The sequence below is a fragment of the Xenopus tropicalis genome, chromosome 8 (genome assembly GCF_000004195.4).
Source record: "Xenopus tropicalis strain Nigerian chromosome 8, UCB_Xtro_10.0, whole genome shotgun sequence".
Taxonomy (NCBI): Eukaryota; Metazoa; Chordata; class Amphibia; order Anura; family Pipidae; genus Xenopus; species Xenopus tropicalis.
Genome location: NC_030684.2, coordinates 78,161,729 through 78,178,940, shown reverse-complemented (window position 1 = coordinate 78,178,940; position 17,212 = coordinate 78,161,729). Strand labels below are relative to the sequence as shown.

The following is a 17,212-nucleotide window of genomic DNA, read 5'->3' as shown; positions in this document are numbered from 1 at the left end:
GTTTGAGAGAGTGACTGACATATGAATAGCAGAGTGGCTGAAAAAAAAAATAATAATAAAGTAACAATAAAATTATTAAAGAGCAGCTGCGTATCTGGCCAACATCTTCTCTGCAAGTCAACAGTCTTCGGGTTTCACCGCCAACACAGACCCTGCTTGTGCATGCGCAGTTTAAGTAGATTTCCTGCTACCTCCAACTGCACATGCGCAAGCAGGGTCTGTGTTGGGTCGTATCGGCGGAGACCCGAAGACTGTTCACTTGCAGAGAAGATGTCGGCCAGGTACGCAGCTGCGCTACTCTACATTTGTAGCTTTTAGGGGGCTTTTATAGCCCGGGGGTATAGTTCCCCTTTAACAATCCTACAACTAGACTAGTTCCAACCCGAGGACCCTACAAAAAGGGAGGTGCTGCTCCAGCTATTAGTAGCAGCTACAGAAATGATCCCCCCCGCATCAGAGAAATAACCCTTCCCCGTCACAGTAGTAAGATGATTTAAAGCAATTAATAAATATATGTCTTATGGAAGAACTGACAGCTGCACTCCACTGTAAGTATAATGTCTATTATTCAGTTTTGTGCCCCTACAGAAACTGTTAGAGCTCAAGCGATAAATAGATCTCTAATTAACACAATTGGTGGAAATAATTTTAATATGATGCATTGTTTGGTCAATTAAGATACTACCATAGATTAGGGGGCACATTTATGAAAGTACAAATTTTCACCAATTAAAAGCACGATTTGAAAAAATTCGGACTAACCATGATATTTCTGATGTGTGTTAATTGCGCAAAAATTTGTGTCGTGGACGTATGAAAATATTGTGGTGCGATTCGAAAGTTATTACATTTTCGTTCCCAAATGATTGTAAACCGCGCAAAAACCTTCCTGGCTTTGAAACTTCAATGCATGATTTTGGAAGCCTCCCATAGGACTCAATGGCTCTCTGCGGCTCCAACCTGGCCAAAAGGAAAGTCACGATACCGAAGCTTTAATTGAATTCTGAAACTTTCATAGTCGTTGCAACAAATAAAACTTTGTCGCATAATTGGTGCAAAGCAAGAAAAAGTTGCGTAATTTAACGAAAATATTGTGGAAATTTCACAATTTTCTATAAATTAGAAAAAATATGAATTTTTCCCATTCGGACCGAATCGTACTTTGGTAAATGTGCCCCCAAATGTATATGGAAACTGTATATTGATACAAATCGCTTGTGAACTGATTTAATTTCTTTTATTTGAGATTAACAGGATTTAATTTCAGATTTCATTTCTTTTTCATTATGGAAGTAATGATCTACGCATCACTGACTCTTCCAGATAAAGTTACCTGTGAATAAGTTTATATAAGCATAAAGTTTGTTTAATAAACACAGAACAAACACATAAAAAACTAAAATGTTGACAATTTTACCCTGCACCAGTTTGCACAAAACCTCCTTTCTGATCGAATTAGAAAAGGCTCTGCTTGGGGCAGGTACCATTGGCAATCTGGTAAAAGTATTTTTTTTTTTTTTATATATTCTTTATTTATTCTTTTTTTTTCCAAATGATAACACATATAGGGTAACACATTGGGGAAGGGGGAACAAAGGTATCCATTGTTTGTCACAGTTGTCACACTTGTGGTAAATATAACATTACATATTATTTATACAAGCTTATTACTTTAGGATCATGAGCTGTAATGGGTATTGAAATATTAACTGGTTTGCTTACTTAAAAATGGGGGAGGAGGTAAGGGGTTTGGACCAGGCAGCGCAATTCAATGGTAGTTAATTCTTTTAGGTTTATTTCAAAAGTATGTTCTGGTATTTTTGACATGCATTTTATTGTTTCATTACTTGTCAGGGTACACACTGTTTGTATGATTGTCTTATTTTCCAGCAGTTCAGTTCTGGGTCTGGATTGGGTTGCTGGTTGCTAAAAGTTGGTTGTATACTGGGGATTCTTTGTACAGAATCCATGCTGTCCATACTTTAGTAAAATTTTCTCATTGTTTAGTTGTATGGGCCAAGATCTCTTCCATTCTCATTATGTGATTGAGCTCAATCGCCCAGTCAAGTATTTTTTTAGTTCCTGGGCACAGCTGGCACTCTCAGCAGAAAATATAAATAATTCTTAGGAAATTAATAACTAAGGTGGCAAGGGGCATGGCAAGAAACGAAACCAACATGAAAGAAAACACTTTCTATTTTAGTTCGCTAACAGAAGCCGGTGGTGCGAGCAGACGAAAAACAAGTTGTCAGTAGAACTAGCGCGACTGTATGTATGAATTGCGCCGACTCTTCATCCCCACAAGGAGATGCGTCACTGCGCTTACGTCTCTGCGCCAGTCTCGCGTGATGAGAGCTGCGGTGTTGGGGCTGTAGGAGAAAGAACTTGCAGGCACCCTAGCAACCGCCCTCCCTTCCGAAGTAGGCAGCTCTGTGACAGCAGGGAACCCGATAATCCAAGTAAGTGCAGCATAGCCCCTTCCCCCTTAAGACCCGAAACCCACCGGGGCCATTGTCCATCCGTGTCCCTCCTGCAGGCGGCCCTGAAATAACCTCACCATGAATGCCTATGAGAAATAGATGGATCCATACACACTACTTTGTCAGCATCCTATGGAGATTAGATCAGTGCAGTGGTGTCATGCTTTAACTTTGTTTCGAGAGTGTTAGAAATGATTGTATATGTATTCAGTTGGTGTGACTGAGTTATTAACTTATTGAAAATCAGATTTTGCCTGAAACACTTGTATTCAGGGGGCCTATATTATTATTGATGTGTCCATTCATTATTCAGCCCCTCTCAACATCTGTTTCGTTTTCCTGGAGATTCTGCAGTGGTAGGCATGCAGTAGAACTGCAGTATTATCACTTCAAATAAAAAACAACATTTTTAGATACTGGCATAAGGGAGAAGACACACAGAGTTACTAGTAGCAGCTATTTGTCACAGCTACTAAAATAGACAATGTTGATCATTTACTGATAACTGTCTCTACTTGTGTTTTAGCAGAGGCAATTCTCAGCATTGTCTATGGCAGGGTATATTCTGGACATTAGTAGCTCAGTGTGTCTTCACCCTAAATGGTTGATAGTAATTGTTGCAAGCTTTGCAGACATCATGGACAATTGTCCAGCAATTATGACATTTGAGATGGACATTACACATTCCCGCATGATCTTTGTACACTGTGAACTAACTGACTGATACCTTTGAGAAGAATCGACATTCATTTGATCAAACAATTGTTCAAAGTGAAACTGCTAGCTGCCTCAGAATGATTGCCATTTAAGCACATAGTAAACATATGTAACATGGTAAATTTATATTCATTCTAGCCATTGAATCAAATGCAATACTGTATTGTACTGTAATCTTACTAGCTGAACTGGCAAAGTGTCATATATATGGGGTAGCTGACCTGGACTTTCATGTTTCCTGTAATTCCGTGTATTGATCTAGTCAAATGATCCTCACGTGGCTCATATTGTACAGTATCCGTATATTTAGATCTTATAAACAATTGTTTCTGCTCTTTTGCTGTGTATAAATGTGGCATTCAGTTTGTGCTTTATTTGTAACAAAGCCTGAAAAAGAGTCCCAAACACTGCATTAATTCTTTTGGCCCTGCACTAACCTGGGGTACCTGCGAGTGAGCAATCTTCTTTCTTCTTCTTTCTTCACACCGCTTGCAGATGTGCAGCAGAGTGTTAAGCCAAACTTTAACAAAAAAGCTGGCTTTTTCACTCTACTGTGCATGCATCAGCCATGGGTTCGCAAAGAAAGAAGATGGAAGGAAGAGGCTTTGTCACTCACAGGTATCCCAGGCCAGTGCAGTTCTCTGCTAACAGGAGCACCGTCCCAGGGTATCAGGTAAATGATTACAATCGCTGTGGATTGCCTAACATGTGATACCCCCCAGTGATTGTACCTTTCCTTCTCCTTTAACAGTTTAGAGGTTTGCTATATTTTCACTAGTATTATGCATGGTATTCACATGATATTTTGTTTGCAGTTAATCCTAAGAAAATTAATCTAGAGGACCTGACACAATTCTCCAGTAAATCATTTTTCTTATATATAATGGTAATATAAAGGGGAAGTGGGGAAACCAGCAACACAGTACTTGGAGCTGTGGCTGCCACCTCACCTTTTAATACCAGCCGCATATAGAATCCACATCCTGCATGGCTAGTTAGCAATTAATTTAGATGCAAGTTACAGCAATTAATTGCTGATTAGCCATGCAGGAGGTGGATTCAATATGTGGTGTTATAAAAGGGATGAGATGGCAACCCTAGTTGGCGCAGAACTACTAATATTTGAAACAGACCAGTGGGACTGTGAGGTGATATTGCACATTTTGGATTTTAAGGGCATGCTTTTATGTATTTATACACACCCATTCTAATCCTATCGCTGAATAAAAAATGTGAGCTAGTTCCTAATTTGCAGCTATACTTAGTGGGGGTAGACACACATATTTAGGATTAGATATCCTAGGGCAGATATATATTTTACACAGTGATGACACTAGACCTCGCTGCAAACTAAAAAAAATCACCCCCATACCTTGGAGCAAATTATAAGTTTGAATATGTATTTTCAGGGTTCATCAGTTTGAACCCTCAGTTAGATCTTTATGATTCTGTCACAAAACACACACACAATTCTGGAGTGGAGAGCTGAAACCTTTTAAATAAATACCTTTTGTTGTGCAAGACGCTGTGCTGGAAGACCCACATCTGGCACAAGGGTTATAAATACATACAAGGCTTATCAAGGCTTACTTATTAGACTCATTTACATAACTAGAAGCTCTGTTAAAAGATAGAGTTCCTTTACTGTCTTCTTTGTTATATAATCTGTTATGTTTCCACTGTGATTCATTCAGCATCTTTGGCTTGGGTGAGATCAGAGGCAGATGTTTTTATCCCAAAGGTGTTTATCTTGCTTAGGGGGCTCAATTAACTTGTTATTCTAGTGTTCTAGTGTATTCAATACTCAATTTTGAATAATATCGTAGCCTGTATTTTTATTTATACTTTTTTCTTTAAATTTAGCTTTGCACTGAGCTATGAATAGTTCAGTTTTGCTTATGTACTTTAATACTTATTAAATTATAACTAATAATCTCAGCCTCAGACTGCATCTGCTTGCAGTTATTTATGCAGTATGTGCTAGGCCTTGAAAGGTGTGGTATTTATGTAAGTATTGGATTTCCTGAGGTATGATTTGTGCTGTGGGATTAAAAAACACTGTATGCCACAGTTCTTTATCTTTTTCTTGGATTGGTCAAAGACAGAGTTAAACGAAAACAATCTATCTATCCTAGTTTTCCTATCTGATATTTTTCTCATTTACCAAAATAATTGATGTAAATAACAGTCAGCATAATTCTCATGTTATCCACTATTAAGAGTACAATTAAAATAATAAACAATAATAATAAAAAATTTAAAATGCACTGTTCCAAATTATTATGCAAATTCTATTTAAGTGTCCCAAAGATTAGATTTTTTGGTTTTCAGTTAAAATCATGGATGGCATTGTGTCTCAATGCCTTGGACGAGGTATGAAACAGATATTTCACGAAAACTTAAGCGTGATCTTCGCACTATTAAGAGATTTGTGGCTGATTCAGAGCACAGACGTGTTTGTGCAGATAAAGGCACATTGAGGAAGAGTTCTGCCAGATCCATGCATCAGGTCAAGAGAACAGCTGCTAAAATGCCATTACATAGCAGCAAATAGATATTTGAAGCTTCTGGTGCCTCTGGAGTCCCACGGACATCAAGGTGTAGAGTCTTGCAACTGTGCATAAACCTTCTATTTGGCCACCACTAACCTATGCTCACAAGCAGAAACGGCTGCATTGGGCAGAGAAATACATGAAGACTAATTTTCAAACAGTCCTGTGTAAGATTTTTGACTATATATTTATTAATAATAATAATATTAATCACCCCTCTTACTAGGGTTACGGTTCTTTTGAGAAGCAGACAAATTACCCACACCAATAAGTGTATATTAAAATGAATATATTGAATAGCAAATCAATTGATTTGTACAATTAAAGATTAATAACAAAGTCTACATCATCATAGTTACCGACAAACACAGAACATGGTGGTCTGGTTCCTGTTCTCTAACCAGCTGATCATGGCTTCCTCTGGTCTCTAGCCCTCACATCCTGCCCGGTCACTTCTGATGCAGTTCTCAGATCCTCTCCCCAGGTGTTCCCCAGGTGCTCTTCCCTTGACTACTATCCAGTCCACATTTTATACACCTTTTCAGCCACTGCCCCCACATACCAACTGATCAGATGGGGTTGATAAGAACCACACCTTGCCCATTGTTCAGTAACTGTCGAGAAGGCTTCTCGCATACAGTAATGAGTCAGGACTTGTCCTGAAAAGGGGCTCTATTCCGAAAAAAAATGATTTTTTTTTTTTCCATTCGCCCATTTCTAGGCGAGCTTGTCATGCTGGGACACTGGGAGGTTTAGTGACTTTTCCAGGGTCAAAAGGAGCCACCCAGGAGGTAATCGAACCCGAGTCCCAAAGGGAGGTTTCTTGCTGAAGGCAGAAGCCCTAATCACTAGGTTATTATCCCTCCTCCCTTTCTGGTCTCTTGTATGTTACATATGAGCGGTTGGCATGTCCTATTTGTGTGCATGAAACATGCAGGGTTGAAGCCCACTGCTTGCACCAACACCTGTATAACTAAGGTGGCTGTTTAATAAGTAGGGAGTAGATAGGACTGTGTGCTTCAGCAAATACAGAAACAAGAGGGCCTTTGCACTCGCCCATTATTAATATAATATATATACACACACATACATACATACATACATCCTCCATTGACGGCACTCACCATTTCCACGACTTGTGCTGGACCTATAAAGTTGAAAGCACTCACAGCAAGGTATCTGTCCATATACTGCAATATATTCAAGCTGGCCAACTACGTCAAAGTCATTCCCGGTCTGGCCAGTCCTACACTCAGTTTCATCTGATTCATTAAAAATTCTATGGCTTCATTATGCATTTTAAACATGGACTGAGTTTTACCTGCAAATTATTTGCTTATGGTTATGGCCTCATTGAACCTCCACTTAGCGGTTTAAAATTTAGTAGTTACCATGATTTGCCGTTCAAATTTTGGGGTCACACATGCCACATTGTTCAGTAATATCCCCAATTTTTGTGGGACAGTCCTGGTTTTAACAGCTCAACCTGCAGTCCCAGATTCTTATTCAGAAGTCCCTTATTTCCCTCTGATTTCCTGCACTGAATGCCAAAAAAGATACAAAGTTTCTCAAACTTAATGTAGAATACTCAACACCTGCATGTAGATACAATTGTTACTAATAAGAAAATCAGGTCTCTTGGGGTAACTGAGACTTGCAGCTTAAAGGGCAATTTCAATTGCTCTTTACAAAAATGGGCTTGGTCAAGAAATTTTCACGGTATTAAACACGCCATTTCTTTTTGTCCCTCCTTCCATTTTTCAAATGTTGGAAGGTATGCATACGTGCTAATGTAGTGTAAGTCATGCCTATTTCAATGAATGACTTGCATCACAACTTGGGTACACTTACAAGAGCAAACTCTAATTCACAACTGCACTGGTAGAAGTTCTGGCACTTGTGCCTACAATTATGTTGGCCTTCTTTAAAAAAGGTCCCACGCACTCAGCACCTTTTTGAGGTGCAAATTTCTTTTATGCAGTTTACTGCATGTGAACACAAGTTCTGGCATATCTGTTCTTCCCTCAGCTGATCAAAACCACAGCATAGATTAGACTGTGTGCCAGGTATATATATATCTCTTTATTCAATTACTATTGCTTCTAGCTGCCATTCAATTTATAGTTTAAGTATTATTTCACAGATGTACCTTAATTATTTGGGGCTCAAAAACTTCTTTGCCTGTCTCATGAGAGTTAATGAGTAAGATTGTTTCTGTTCGGTTCAGTTAAACATTAGTGCACACTGTTGCTGGGGGATTCCTTTTTGTGTGTGTGATGTAATATAATAAAAACCGAATATGAAATACTAACAATTGTTTATAATATTGCAGTTACATAAAGCTGGCTATACACATTCAGATTTAAGTTGTCTTACAAAGAACTTTTGGTCATCGTTTGTACATTTTAATTCAACAAAAACTAACCTTCAGATTGAAATTGTAGTAGGATAAAAGTTCTAAAAATAACAAATCTGACGATGTTTTGGCACGTAATATTTGCCAGACAAAAATTGTATGAAAGTTTATGTCTTGGAAATACATTGTGGGTCACCCCTGGATATTGTCAGAGTCCATGCACCATCCTAAAATCGTACAAAACAAAGTGATTTTGGAGTGTGTGTGGCTAGCTTAAGCAGTGTTAAGTCTAACTTTAAGAGACTGTTACCTTTTCCTCCCTTCTTGTTACACAGGTTGTTGTGATGGCAAATGTTAGTCCAGAGCTTGATAATATGGAAGTGCAAACACCCCCAAATAATAATAATCGATGGGAACAAAAAGAACATCCATGGGATGAGCCGGCAGCAACAGGGAAACTGTTTGAGTGTTCACGAATTAAAGCTCTGGCAGGTAAATATTTCTAATTTCATTGGCCAGTGACAAAGATTTTAATAGCAAAGAGAAATTCAGATGCTCAGTATCACATGTATATAACTAATCCATTATAAGGCATAAACAGCTAACTGGATTTACCCTATGTTTGCATTAACTAGTCTTGCCTATGTGAAATAAACACACCATATGGTCCTAAGTTCATAAATGTTTATGTTGAAGGGATGTTTTATTCTAAAGTTTTTAGTCTATCCAGTCAGAAATTGAAAGGTTTGTTAATAAAATGTGAGCACTAAACGAATCCTCAGGAAAGGGAAGAGACTTGTTCTGTTAAATTGTACTTAATGAATAAAATTCCAATATCTATGCCACGGTTCTCATGATTTTCTTGTGATCTGTGATTAGTGAGTGCCCAGTAGTGTCCACTATAAGACTCTTGGCAATAGTACTGTGTAATGCAGACCTAAAGTTTCAGTTAACTACCCTCCTCCTTGCACACAGCTCAGGTCGATTCCTGAGTGTTCCTGCACAAAATTGTGCCCTTATCCTTCTAGGTGTGGGGAAGGGGAAATGTTTAGAAATATATTTATTATTTATAAATAAAAATACGAATCTACAGCAGAGCTAATAAAATCCATTTGAGCTTCAAGCACCTTTTGTGCTTTCTTGAGAACCTCTCCTTTTGCCAGATAAAAACAGTGGATTTTGTTTTACAGGAACACAGTATGTTTTACCATGTTCAAAAAAATTAGTCAGTCACCTGGTACTTTTTCTTTTTGGATAATCCCACAAATAGTGACCCGCTGGCACACATAGTTCTTATACATGAAATGTAATGCTAAGCTTGTAATGTAATGCTAAGTGTTTAGTTATATCTTACTAATCTTTTGCCTTACAGATGAGCGTGATGCTGTCCAGAAAAAGACTTTTACTAAGTGGATAAATTCTCATCTTTCCAAAGTGCCATTGCGTGTTAATGACTTGTACACTGACCTCCGAGATGGGTACATCATCACCAAACTGCTTGAGGTGCTATCTGGGGAGCAGCTGGTAAGTGACAAAGGGAGGAAAATGTGAATACCCAGGTAGTGCCTGAAGGCTTTACTAGGCAGAATACTTACCACTCTTGCTTTGTGCCATCTATCTATCGATCTATCTATCGGTAGACCTGTGCCTACAGCGCAGTTCAGAACTGAGTCTAGACAAAGTAAAGCATGGGGGAATGTTAGCAGTGATGATGAAGACTGTGTAGAGGCAGACTGGTGGGGTGCCAAGCCAGGTAGTATTGCCTTCGACTTCAGTACTTCTTGGCATACTTTGGGCTGTGAGGAAGGATTTTGTATAAGGAGAGAGTGAAGTATAACAGGATTATAACTAATACTTTGTGTTTATAAAAAATGATGCCTTTTAATGCTTTGTGCTTTTCTTCGATACCTGTTTACATGTTATGCTACATTTTTGTGTGTATGTATGTGTGTGAAGGTAAGTCTTGCATTTGCTGCCTTCACTTTATATGTGTTACAGGAGAGTATGATACAGGCTTTGGTGTAGCTGTGTTAATATGCATGTTTTGGAAATCGGCTTGAACTGCTTTTGTGTGTATTGTAAATGTGATGGTTTTATTTTACTTTGTATAATGCTAACACGTTCATGCAAGTTGAGTTTTATTGTCGAACTAAGCTGGTGTGTTTATATACATATTATGCATATTACACTATGCTTAGAATGTTTAGACATGTCATTAGGTGGAATAATCCAAGGATACTAGAATTCTCCCTTTTCCAGCTCAGAAAAGTATTCTTCCTTGAGTATTACCCACATACATTTTTACAGGGTGTGCTTGAAATTAGAAATATCAGTAGGAGATGGTCTAATCCCAAGCACAGTAGCAACAAAAAAAGCAAATGGCACTCAGGACTACAAACAAGGGTAAAACCCTTTTAAAAGTTTTATTGCGGAGATGCAACATTTCAGGGCAATGTGACCCCTTTATCAAGATCCCTCTAGCAGTGTGCACCGGACAAAAGAATTTTTTGGAGTGTTAGGGTGTGCGGATAAGGTCTCTGTGGTCTAATCCCAAGCACACCCTGTAAAACTAATCCCACCTATACCAAGTACTGCACTGTATTGTCAATACTATCTTTTACTTTCTCCCCCCTCCAAGCTGTTTTAGCACTGACTTATATTGCTTAAAGGGGTGGTCCACCTTTAAGTTAACTTTTAGTATGTTATAGAATGGTGTATATTCGTGGCAACTTTGCACTTGGTTTTCTTGAATTATTCTTTATAGTTTTTGAGTTATTTGCCTTACTCTTCTACCTCTTTCCAGCTCTCAAATGGGGGTTAGAAAAAAACTGTTCCTCTGTGAGGCTACAATCTTATAGCTGTTGTTACTTTTTACTTATCTACTTATTCAGTCCCTCTATAATACATATGTGAGTCTCTTATTCAAACCACTGCCTGGTTGCTGGGGGAAATAAGACCCTAGCAACCAGGTAGTTTCGAAAATACTAAACAAACCAATTGCAAACTGTCTCAGAATATAATTGTATATACCATACTAAAAGTTAATTTAAAGGTGAACAACCCCTTTAAAGTGTGTGTCATCTGTAAGTTACAATTTCCTCTTTCCAGCCTAAACCCACTAGAGGTCGTATGCGCATACATTATCTAGAGAATGTGGACAAGGCACTGCAGTTCCTAAAGGAGCAACGCGTGCACCTGGAGAATGTTGGATCTCATGATATTGTTGATGGAAATCACCGCTTAACTCTAGGTCTTATATGGACTATTATCCTTCGCTTTCAGGTAAGTTTTTCTAGTAGGAGAGAAAAACTACACTGGAATTAAAATTAAATTTCAATTTGAGTTAAATGTTTCTTTGAATGAATGCAGTGTTCAATTTTCACTTTCATCTCAGGGGGACACAGAAACTGGAGGGTTAACATTGCCTTCTGGGAGGAAAGGACACTAAAAGAACAGAAGGCATTGATGTCCCTTCCAGGGGGCCAATCCAACCATTCCCAGAATGTTACAGTTCCTCAGGGAGGCTGTCACCAGTTCTTTTAGTGCCCTTATGGGGGGGGGGGGGGAACTAGGGGAGTTATTTTTTTTTATTCTTTTATTTTCACTTATTCTTATAGGTGTCTGAAACAGGAATCCTGATTTAGTACTGAGTTATTGCAGAGCGATAGTCAGGGGCAGGAGCAGGAGCTTTGGCTCAGTCCCCTGTGCTAAAATGGAAATGGTAACCCCCCACTACAACTCTAAAGGGCAGACACTATCCTCTAGCACTATCCACTAGCACTCCCGCACACAGCAAAGTAAATCCCACTGGCAAGCCCACCATACTCTGCGTTTAGCACTTACTCTTCAAGTACAAGATCTGTGGCTGCTACCACCTCCCTCTGGGTCAGACACAGCAGGGAATTTAGATACTGCCTCACCTGTGCAATGGCTGATCCCACCAGGGAAGGCCTTACCTTTTCCTGCTTGGTTGGGATGAGCGTTCCATTTAGCCCAGTGGTTTAGTTGGGCATTCTTGCCTTGTTTACTGTTGTTGGTTACAGTTAGAGATGCTTGTTTACATTCTGGGTGTAGACTGGCCTCCCGGAGGGAGTGTAGCCTGCTGGGATTGGTCAGGCCCTTGACAGGGCCGCCAGTGCCTTTTGTTCTTTTAATATCCTTTCCTCCTGAAAGGCAATATTAAACCTCCAGTGCCTGTGTCCCCCTTTCAATAAAGAGAGAAAATGATTTTACATGTAAGACAAAAAATCCATCTTTTTGCAAAAAATGGGCTGATTATTACTTATAGTAAATGTTAAAAGGAAAAGATTATAGTAAAATGTTATTGTGATACAAATAAGTTTATGGAACCCTTGAGCAGACTAGGGATTGCTCTTATAACTTTTAGCAATTGGGATAGGGGCATTATTAAGCAGGCTATTCTTAGGGATATTGTACCAGATTTAGCTATACACTCATCTGGTTAACCTGTGTGTTCAGACCCTTATTTCGGCAGTGTTGGGCTTGGCCACTTAGGGCCCACCAGAAAACTTGATACAAAAGGCTTTGAAATATATCTAGATTAACTATCCAGACTGATCATAAATTGTGGCATACTAAATTGTCAGCTAGGTAAACAAACCACTATGCACACTATGCACACAACTATCATAGTATTGTGGTTTCATAGAGGAAAACACCAGAAGGAGCTTAGGAGTGCTCTCATTTTCTGCCAGAACAGTCAACATTTGGCTGTGTGTGGGTCTAAATGACCAAAATTCTCTTTGCTTGAAATTGTTAAAGTTGTTAACTCAGACATGTTGCTAAATTCACCTATCTGTATTGGCTTATCAGCACATGCATACATCAGCAGCCAAATATTTTTAATGGACCTGTTGCCTGAGGCAGGTGCCAAAAATTTAGAAAAGGGCCAGAATTGGCCTGTTTGGCTAAAAGTGTTGGAGGCTGCTTAAGCTGATTAATCTTGAGAATATTAATATCTTTTCCTTGAGAATATTCCTTCCCATTGCATCTCTTTTATCTCTACAAAGTTCAAAGAATTTCTGGAGATATAGAAGATACAGCAGGAAAAAAGGTTCTCTAGGAGAAGTGGCAGGCAAGCAAGCCAAGGACCAATCATAGCCAAATTCGTATTGTTCAAAAAAATGTGGACCATAGCAATACATCACCACTGCTCTGAATTGTAAATGTTTCAAGCTTTATAATATATATTGGTTACATAGTAAGCCACTATTCCTTTTTTTGTGATCTATCCATAAGTTCTTATCTAGAAATCTGCATTCAGTACAAAAAGTTATTCTAGGAAAGGAAAAAGCACAAGGTCTTTGCTTATGTAGATGTCTGTCCTACAGACCAGATTGCTGGGGGCAGATATAGGCAACAATGCCTTTATACTGAAATAATAGTTTATAGAGAACAAGGCTACAAGTTTCTAAATACATACTTTTTGTAGGTTTGACTAAAAAAATATGAAAATAAACCATTGTTTGTTGCAATATTTTTTATTCCACCTTCATTTAGGCTGAAGATACACTGAGCTAATAGTAGCGGCTACTTTTTTACGGCTACTAAGCTCCAAATAATACCCTGCCATAGACAATACTGAGAATTGCTGCTGCTAGTAGCTCCGTGTGTCTTCACCCTTTGTGTTCCTGGACCCTCTTTGAAAATCACAGTAGTTCAGCAGATATCTTGTTTTCAATTTCTTACAGATTCAGGTTATAAGGATTGAAACAGAGGACAGCCGCGAGACAAGATCAGCAAAGGATGCCCTTCTCCTTTGGTGCCAAATGAAGACATCTGGGTAAGTGTCAACTTTTTCTAGAGTGATGCACGGCATCATACCTCTCCTAAATGTTTTTTCTGTTTAACATTTTGTCTGAATTTTTAGATATCCAGAAGTCAATATCCAGAACTTTACAACTAGCTGGAGAGATGGGCTTGCTTTTAGTGCTCTGATTCACAGACACAGGTACAGAGTGATTGGGATTATTTTTATTTTTTTTATTTTTTTCCAAAATCATAGATGAGTACACAAAGGTATTGGGGTGCTGAATTACAGCTATTGTCTTAGTGCAGATGATTCATTAACAAAATCTGAGCATATACAGTCCATATAGTAATAATTTGCATTTTATCATTAAAGGGGAACTATTGCAGAAATGAAAACTTAATATAAACTTCATCAAACTGAAATAATGAGCTTTCTAAATATCTCAGTATCTGTATCTCTTCATTCTCTCCTCATGCAGGAATTGGGTGTCAGATTTTTATTGACAGTTAAATTTCAATGTATTTTTGCGATAGTTCCCTTTAAAATTGGTTTCATGGTTTGCAGTTCACAGAAATTTTACCAACTCCACTTTTTTATATTCACAGACCAGATGTTATAGACTTTAACAAACTGACCAAATCAAATGCCACATACAATCTTCAGCATGCATTTAATACAGCTGAACAGCAACTGGGCCTTACCAAACTTTTGGACCCTGAAGGTGAGTCAGTTTTTGCTAAATTCATAGTCACATGCCATCTGATTACTTGACTCCAATTTTATATTAGCTGTTTTAGTGAGTGTATTAATGAGGGTAAGTAATAAAAGGGCAAAGCTTGCTATAGTTCTAGGTTCTAGGGGGTGTGCAGGTAACCTGCACAGTAATTTAATTTGGCTAGCGCACAATTTTGGTGCCATATTTATATTAGAACTAATAATAAAATAAGAAATAAAATCTTGGAAGATATAGATACACTTAGGGGCACATTTACTAATCCACAAATCCGAATCCCGAATGGGAAAAAATTGGATTGGAAACCAACATTTTGTGACTTTTTCATATTTTTGGCGACTTTTTGCGAATTGTCGCGACTTTTTCATAATGAGCGCTCGTAAACGGCGGGCAAACCTTTCCGACTTTGCATGATTTTGGAAGCCTCCCATAGGACTCAATGGCACTCTGCAGCTCCAACCTGGCCCAAGGAAAGTCATGATACTGAAGCTTGACTGAATCTAAAACTTTCGTACTCAGCGTGACAGTATGATTTTTTCGCAACGGCGCCGAAAAGTTTGCGACAATTCGCGAAAAATTTGTGACAGCGACGAAAAAGGCGCGCCTAACTGTTGCACTTAATGGTGAAGAAATTTGTGCCTGGGGGATTAATACCATCCCTCTATGAGGTACAAGGCTTATCTAAGGAGAGAAGGAGTCTACCAACTCCACAGTGGTGTGCAAGATTGTGAATCTTTAAGCTCCAGCGTTTATTGGATTGGATGTTGTTGTCTGTATATAATCAGTAGATTGATTGATACTTAGAGGCATTGCACAGTAAGACAAAATTAAGCAGTCAGAACCATCTAATTATGTTTATAGCATATGTTTGAATTTTACTGTGAAATATACTTGTAAATAGCTGCTTTTCTTGTTACAACCTAGATATTGTTTATATTCTGTGTTATAAATATGACAATAGCCTTATACTTATCCCAGATGTTAAAACCGGACAGTAAGACACATGATTAAGTTTACAGCCATGCTGTGTCTAAATATTTTACTGCACTTGCACAGCTAGGCTTTGAGTTTAAACCATTGAACGAGGCACTATGGTTTATTGATGCATAGTTGGCAATTACAGCACATCTGGTTGCCACTCACATCCCCAACAGCAATTACTTCACCACAAACTGGAAGAAGGCTGTTGGCAGCAGTACCAGGATAATTTCTCTCATAAATATGTAAACCCATTAAGGATTTATCTTTTTTTAATCTCTACATGGAATCATCACAGAAACTAGTTAATGTTTTACTTCATTTTGGTGTCTTTAATTTTCTTCCTTTGGTTTTAAAAGATGTCAATATGGAGCATCCAGATGAAAAATCAATCATCACCTATGTGGTATCTTTTTATCACTACTTCTCCAAGATGAAGGCCCTAGCTGTAGAAGGCAAGCGGATTGGCAAGGTTAGATGTGCCTGTTTTGTGTATGTACTTTGTTGCAGTGGTTACTCTTCTTCACAAAATCTGTAGGTTTCAAATACGGGAATGGGGCCTGTTATATAGAATGTTTGGACCTGGAGTTTCCGGATAAAGGGTCTTTCTGTAATTTGGATCCTCATCCTTTAAGTTCAAATTAATTGAAATAATGATTAAACCCAATAGGATTGTTTTGCCTTTAATAGAAATAATTGATATCTTAATTAAGATCAAGTACAAGCTACTGTTTTATTACAGAGAAAAAGAATATAATTTTTGTTTTAATTCTTAATTATTTGATTAAACTGGAGTCTATCGGAGATGGCCTTCCTGCAATTTTCTGAATAACAGGTTTCTGGATAACATATTCTATATCTAACATATGCCACTAATAATGATTCTAATGTTTCTAAAATTTATTTTTAAGGGGTAATTCATCTTCAAATTAACATTTGGTATGATGTACATAATGACATGCTAATACAATTTGCAGTTAGGCTTGATTTTTGCATAATTTGTGCTTTTTTTAATTATTTTTCTTTTTGTTCAACTGTTCACAGTTTGAAATTTGAGCAGCTGTTTGGTTTCTAGAGTCCAGTTTTTCTTAGAAACCAGGCAGTAGTTTGTATGAGAGACTGAAACATGAATAGAAGAGGGCCCAAATAAAATCATAATAAATATAAAAATAAGAAGCCTCACTGAGCTATGTTGTGGCTGTGGGGTCAGTGAACCACACCTTTCACCTTTAAACCTTTCACCTCTTGTGTATTTCTCATTTCCCAGTAAGCCTGGCCACTGTTACAATTAGTTGCTGACATCCATAAATTTGTAACAGGCTAGAGAATTGGTGAGAAGGGTTACTTAAGGTCCCCAAACACGGTAAGATCCGCTCGCTTGGCGAGATCTCCAAGCGAGCGGATCTTCCCCCGATATCCCCACCTACGGGTGGGCGATATCGGGGAGCTTGAAGTTAAAAAAAAAAAAAAAAAAAATAATCCGATCGTTTGGCCCTGTGGCCAAACGACCGGATTATGTAGGCGGCAATGGGGCAATCGGTTCGGGGACCGCATCAACGAGCCGATGCGGCCCCGATCCAACTGAATCTTTTAACCTGGCCGATCGATATCTGGCCAATTTCA

The 17,212-nt window shown here is 38.4% G+C and overlaps 1 protein-coding gene across 1 annotated transcript in view; it reads left to right on the top strand.

Annotated features, from left to right (window-relative positions):
- The first annotated feature begins 2,291 nt into the window (after positions 1 to 2,291).
- The window catches only part of sptbn4 (spectrin, beta, non-erythrocytic 4), a 73,141-nt gene continuing 58,220 nt past the window's right edge, over positions 2,292 to 17,212 (top strand). The window contains exons 1-8 of the mRNA XM_002938815.5: positions 2,292 to 2,459; positions 8,441 to 8,597; positions 9,478 to 9,629; positions 11,214 to 11,387; positions 13,817 to 13,908; positions 13,996 to 14,076; positions 14,484 to 14,599; positions 15,949 to 16,061. Coding sequence (XP_002938861.2) covers positions 8,450 to 8,597; positions 9,478 to 9,629; positions 11,214 to 11,387; positions 13,817 to 13,908; positions 13,996 to 14,076; positions 14,484 to 14,599; positions 15,949 to 16,061 — 876 coding nt within the window. The 5' untranslated portion in view covers positions 2,292 to 2,459; positions 8,441 to 8,449. The remainder of the gene's footprint in view (positions 2,460 to 8,440; positions 8,598 to 9,477; positions 9,630 to 11,213; positions 11,388 to 13,816; positions 13,909 to 13,995; positions 14,077 to 14,483; positions 14,600 to 15,948; positions 16,062 to 17,212) is intronic.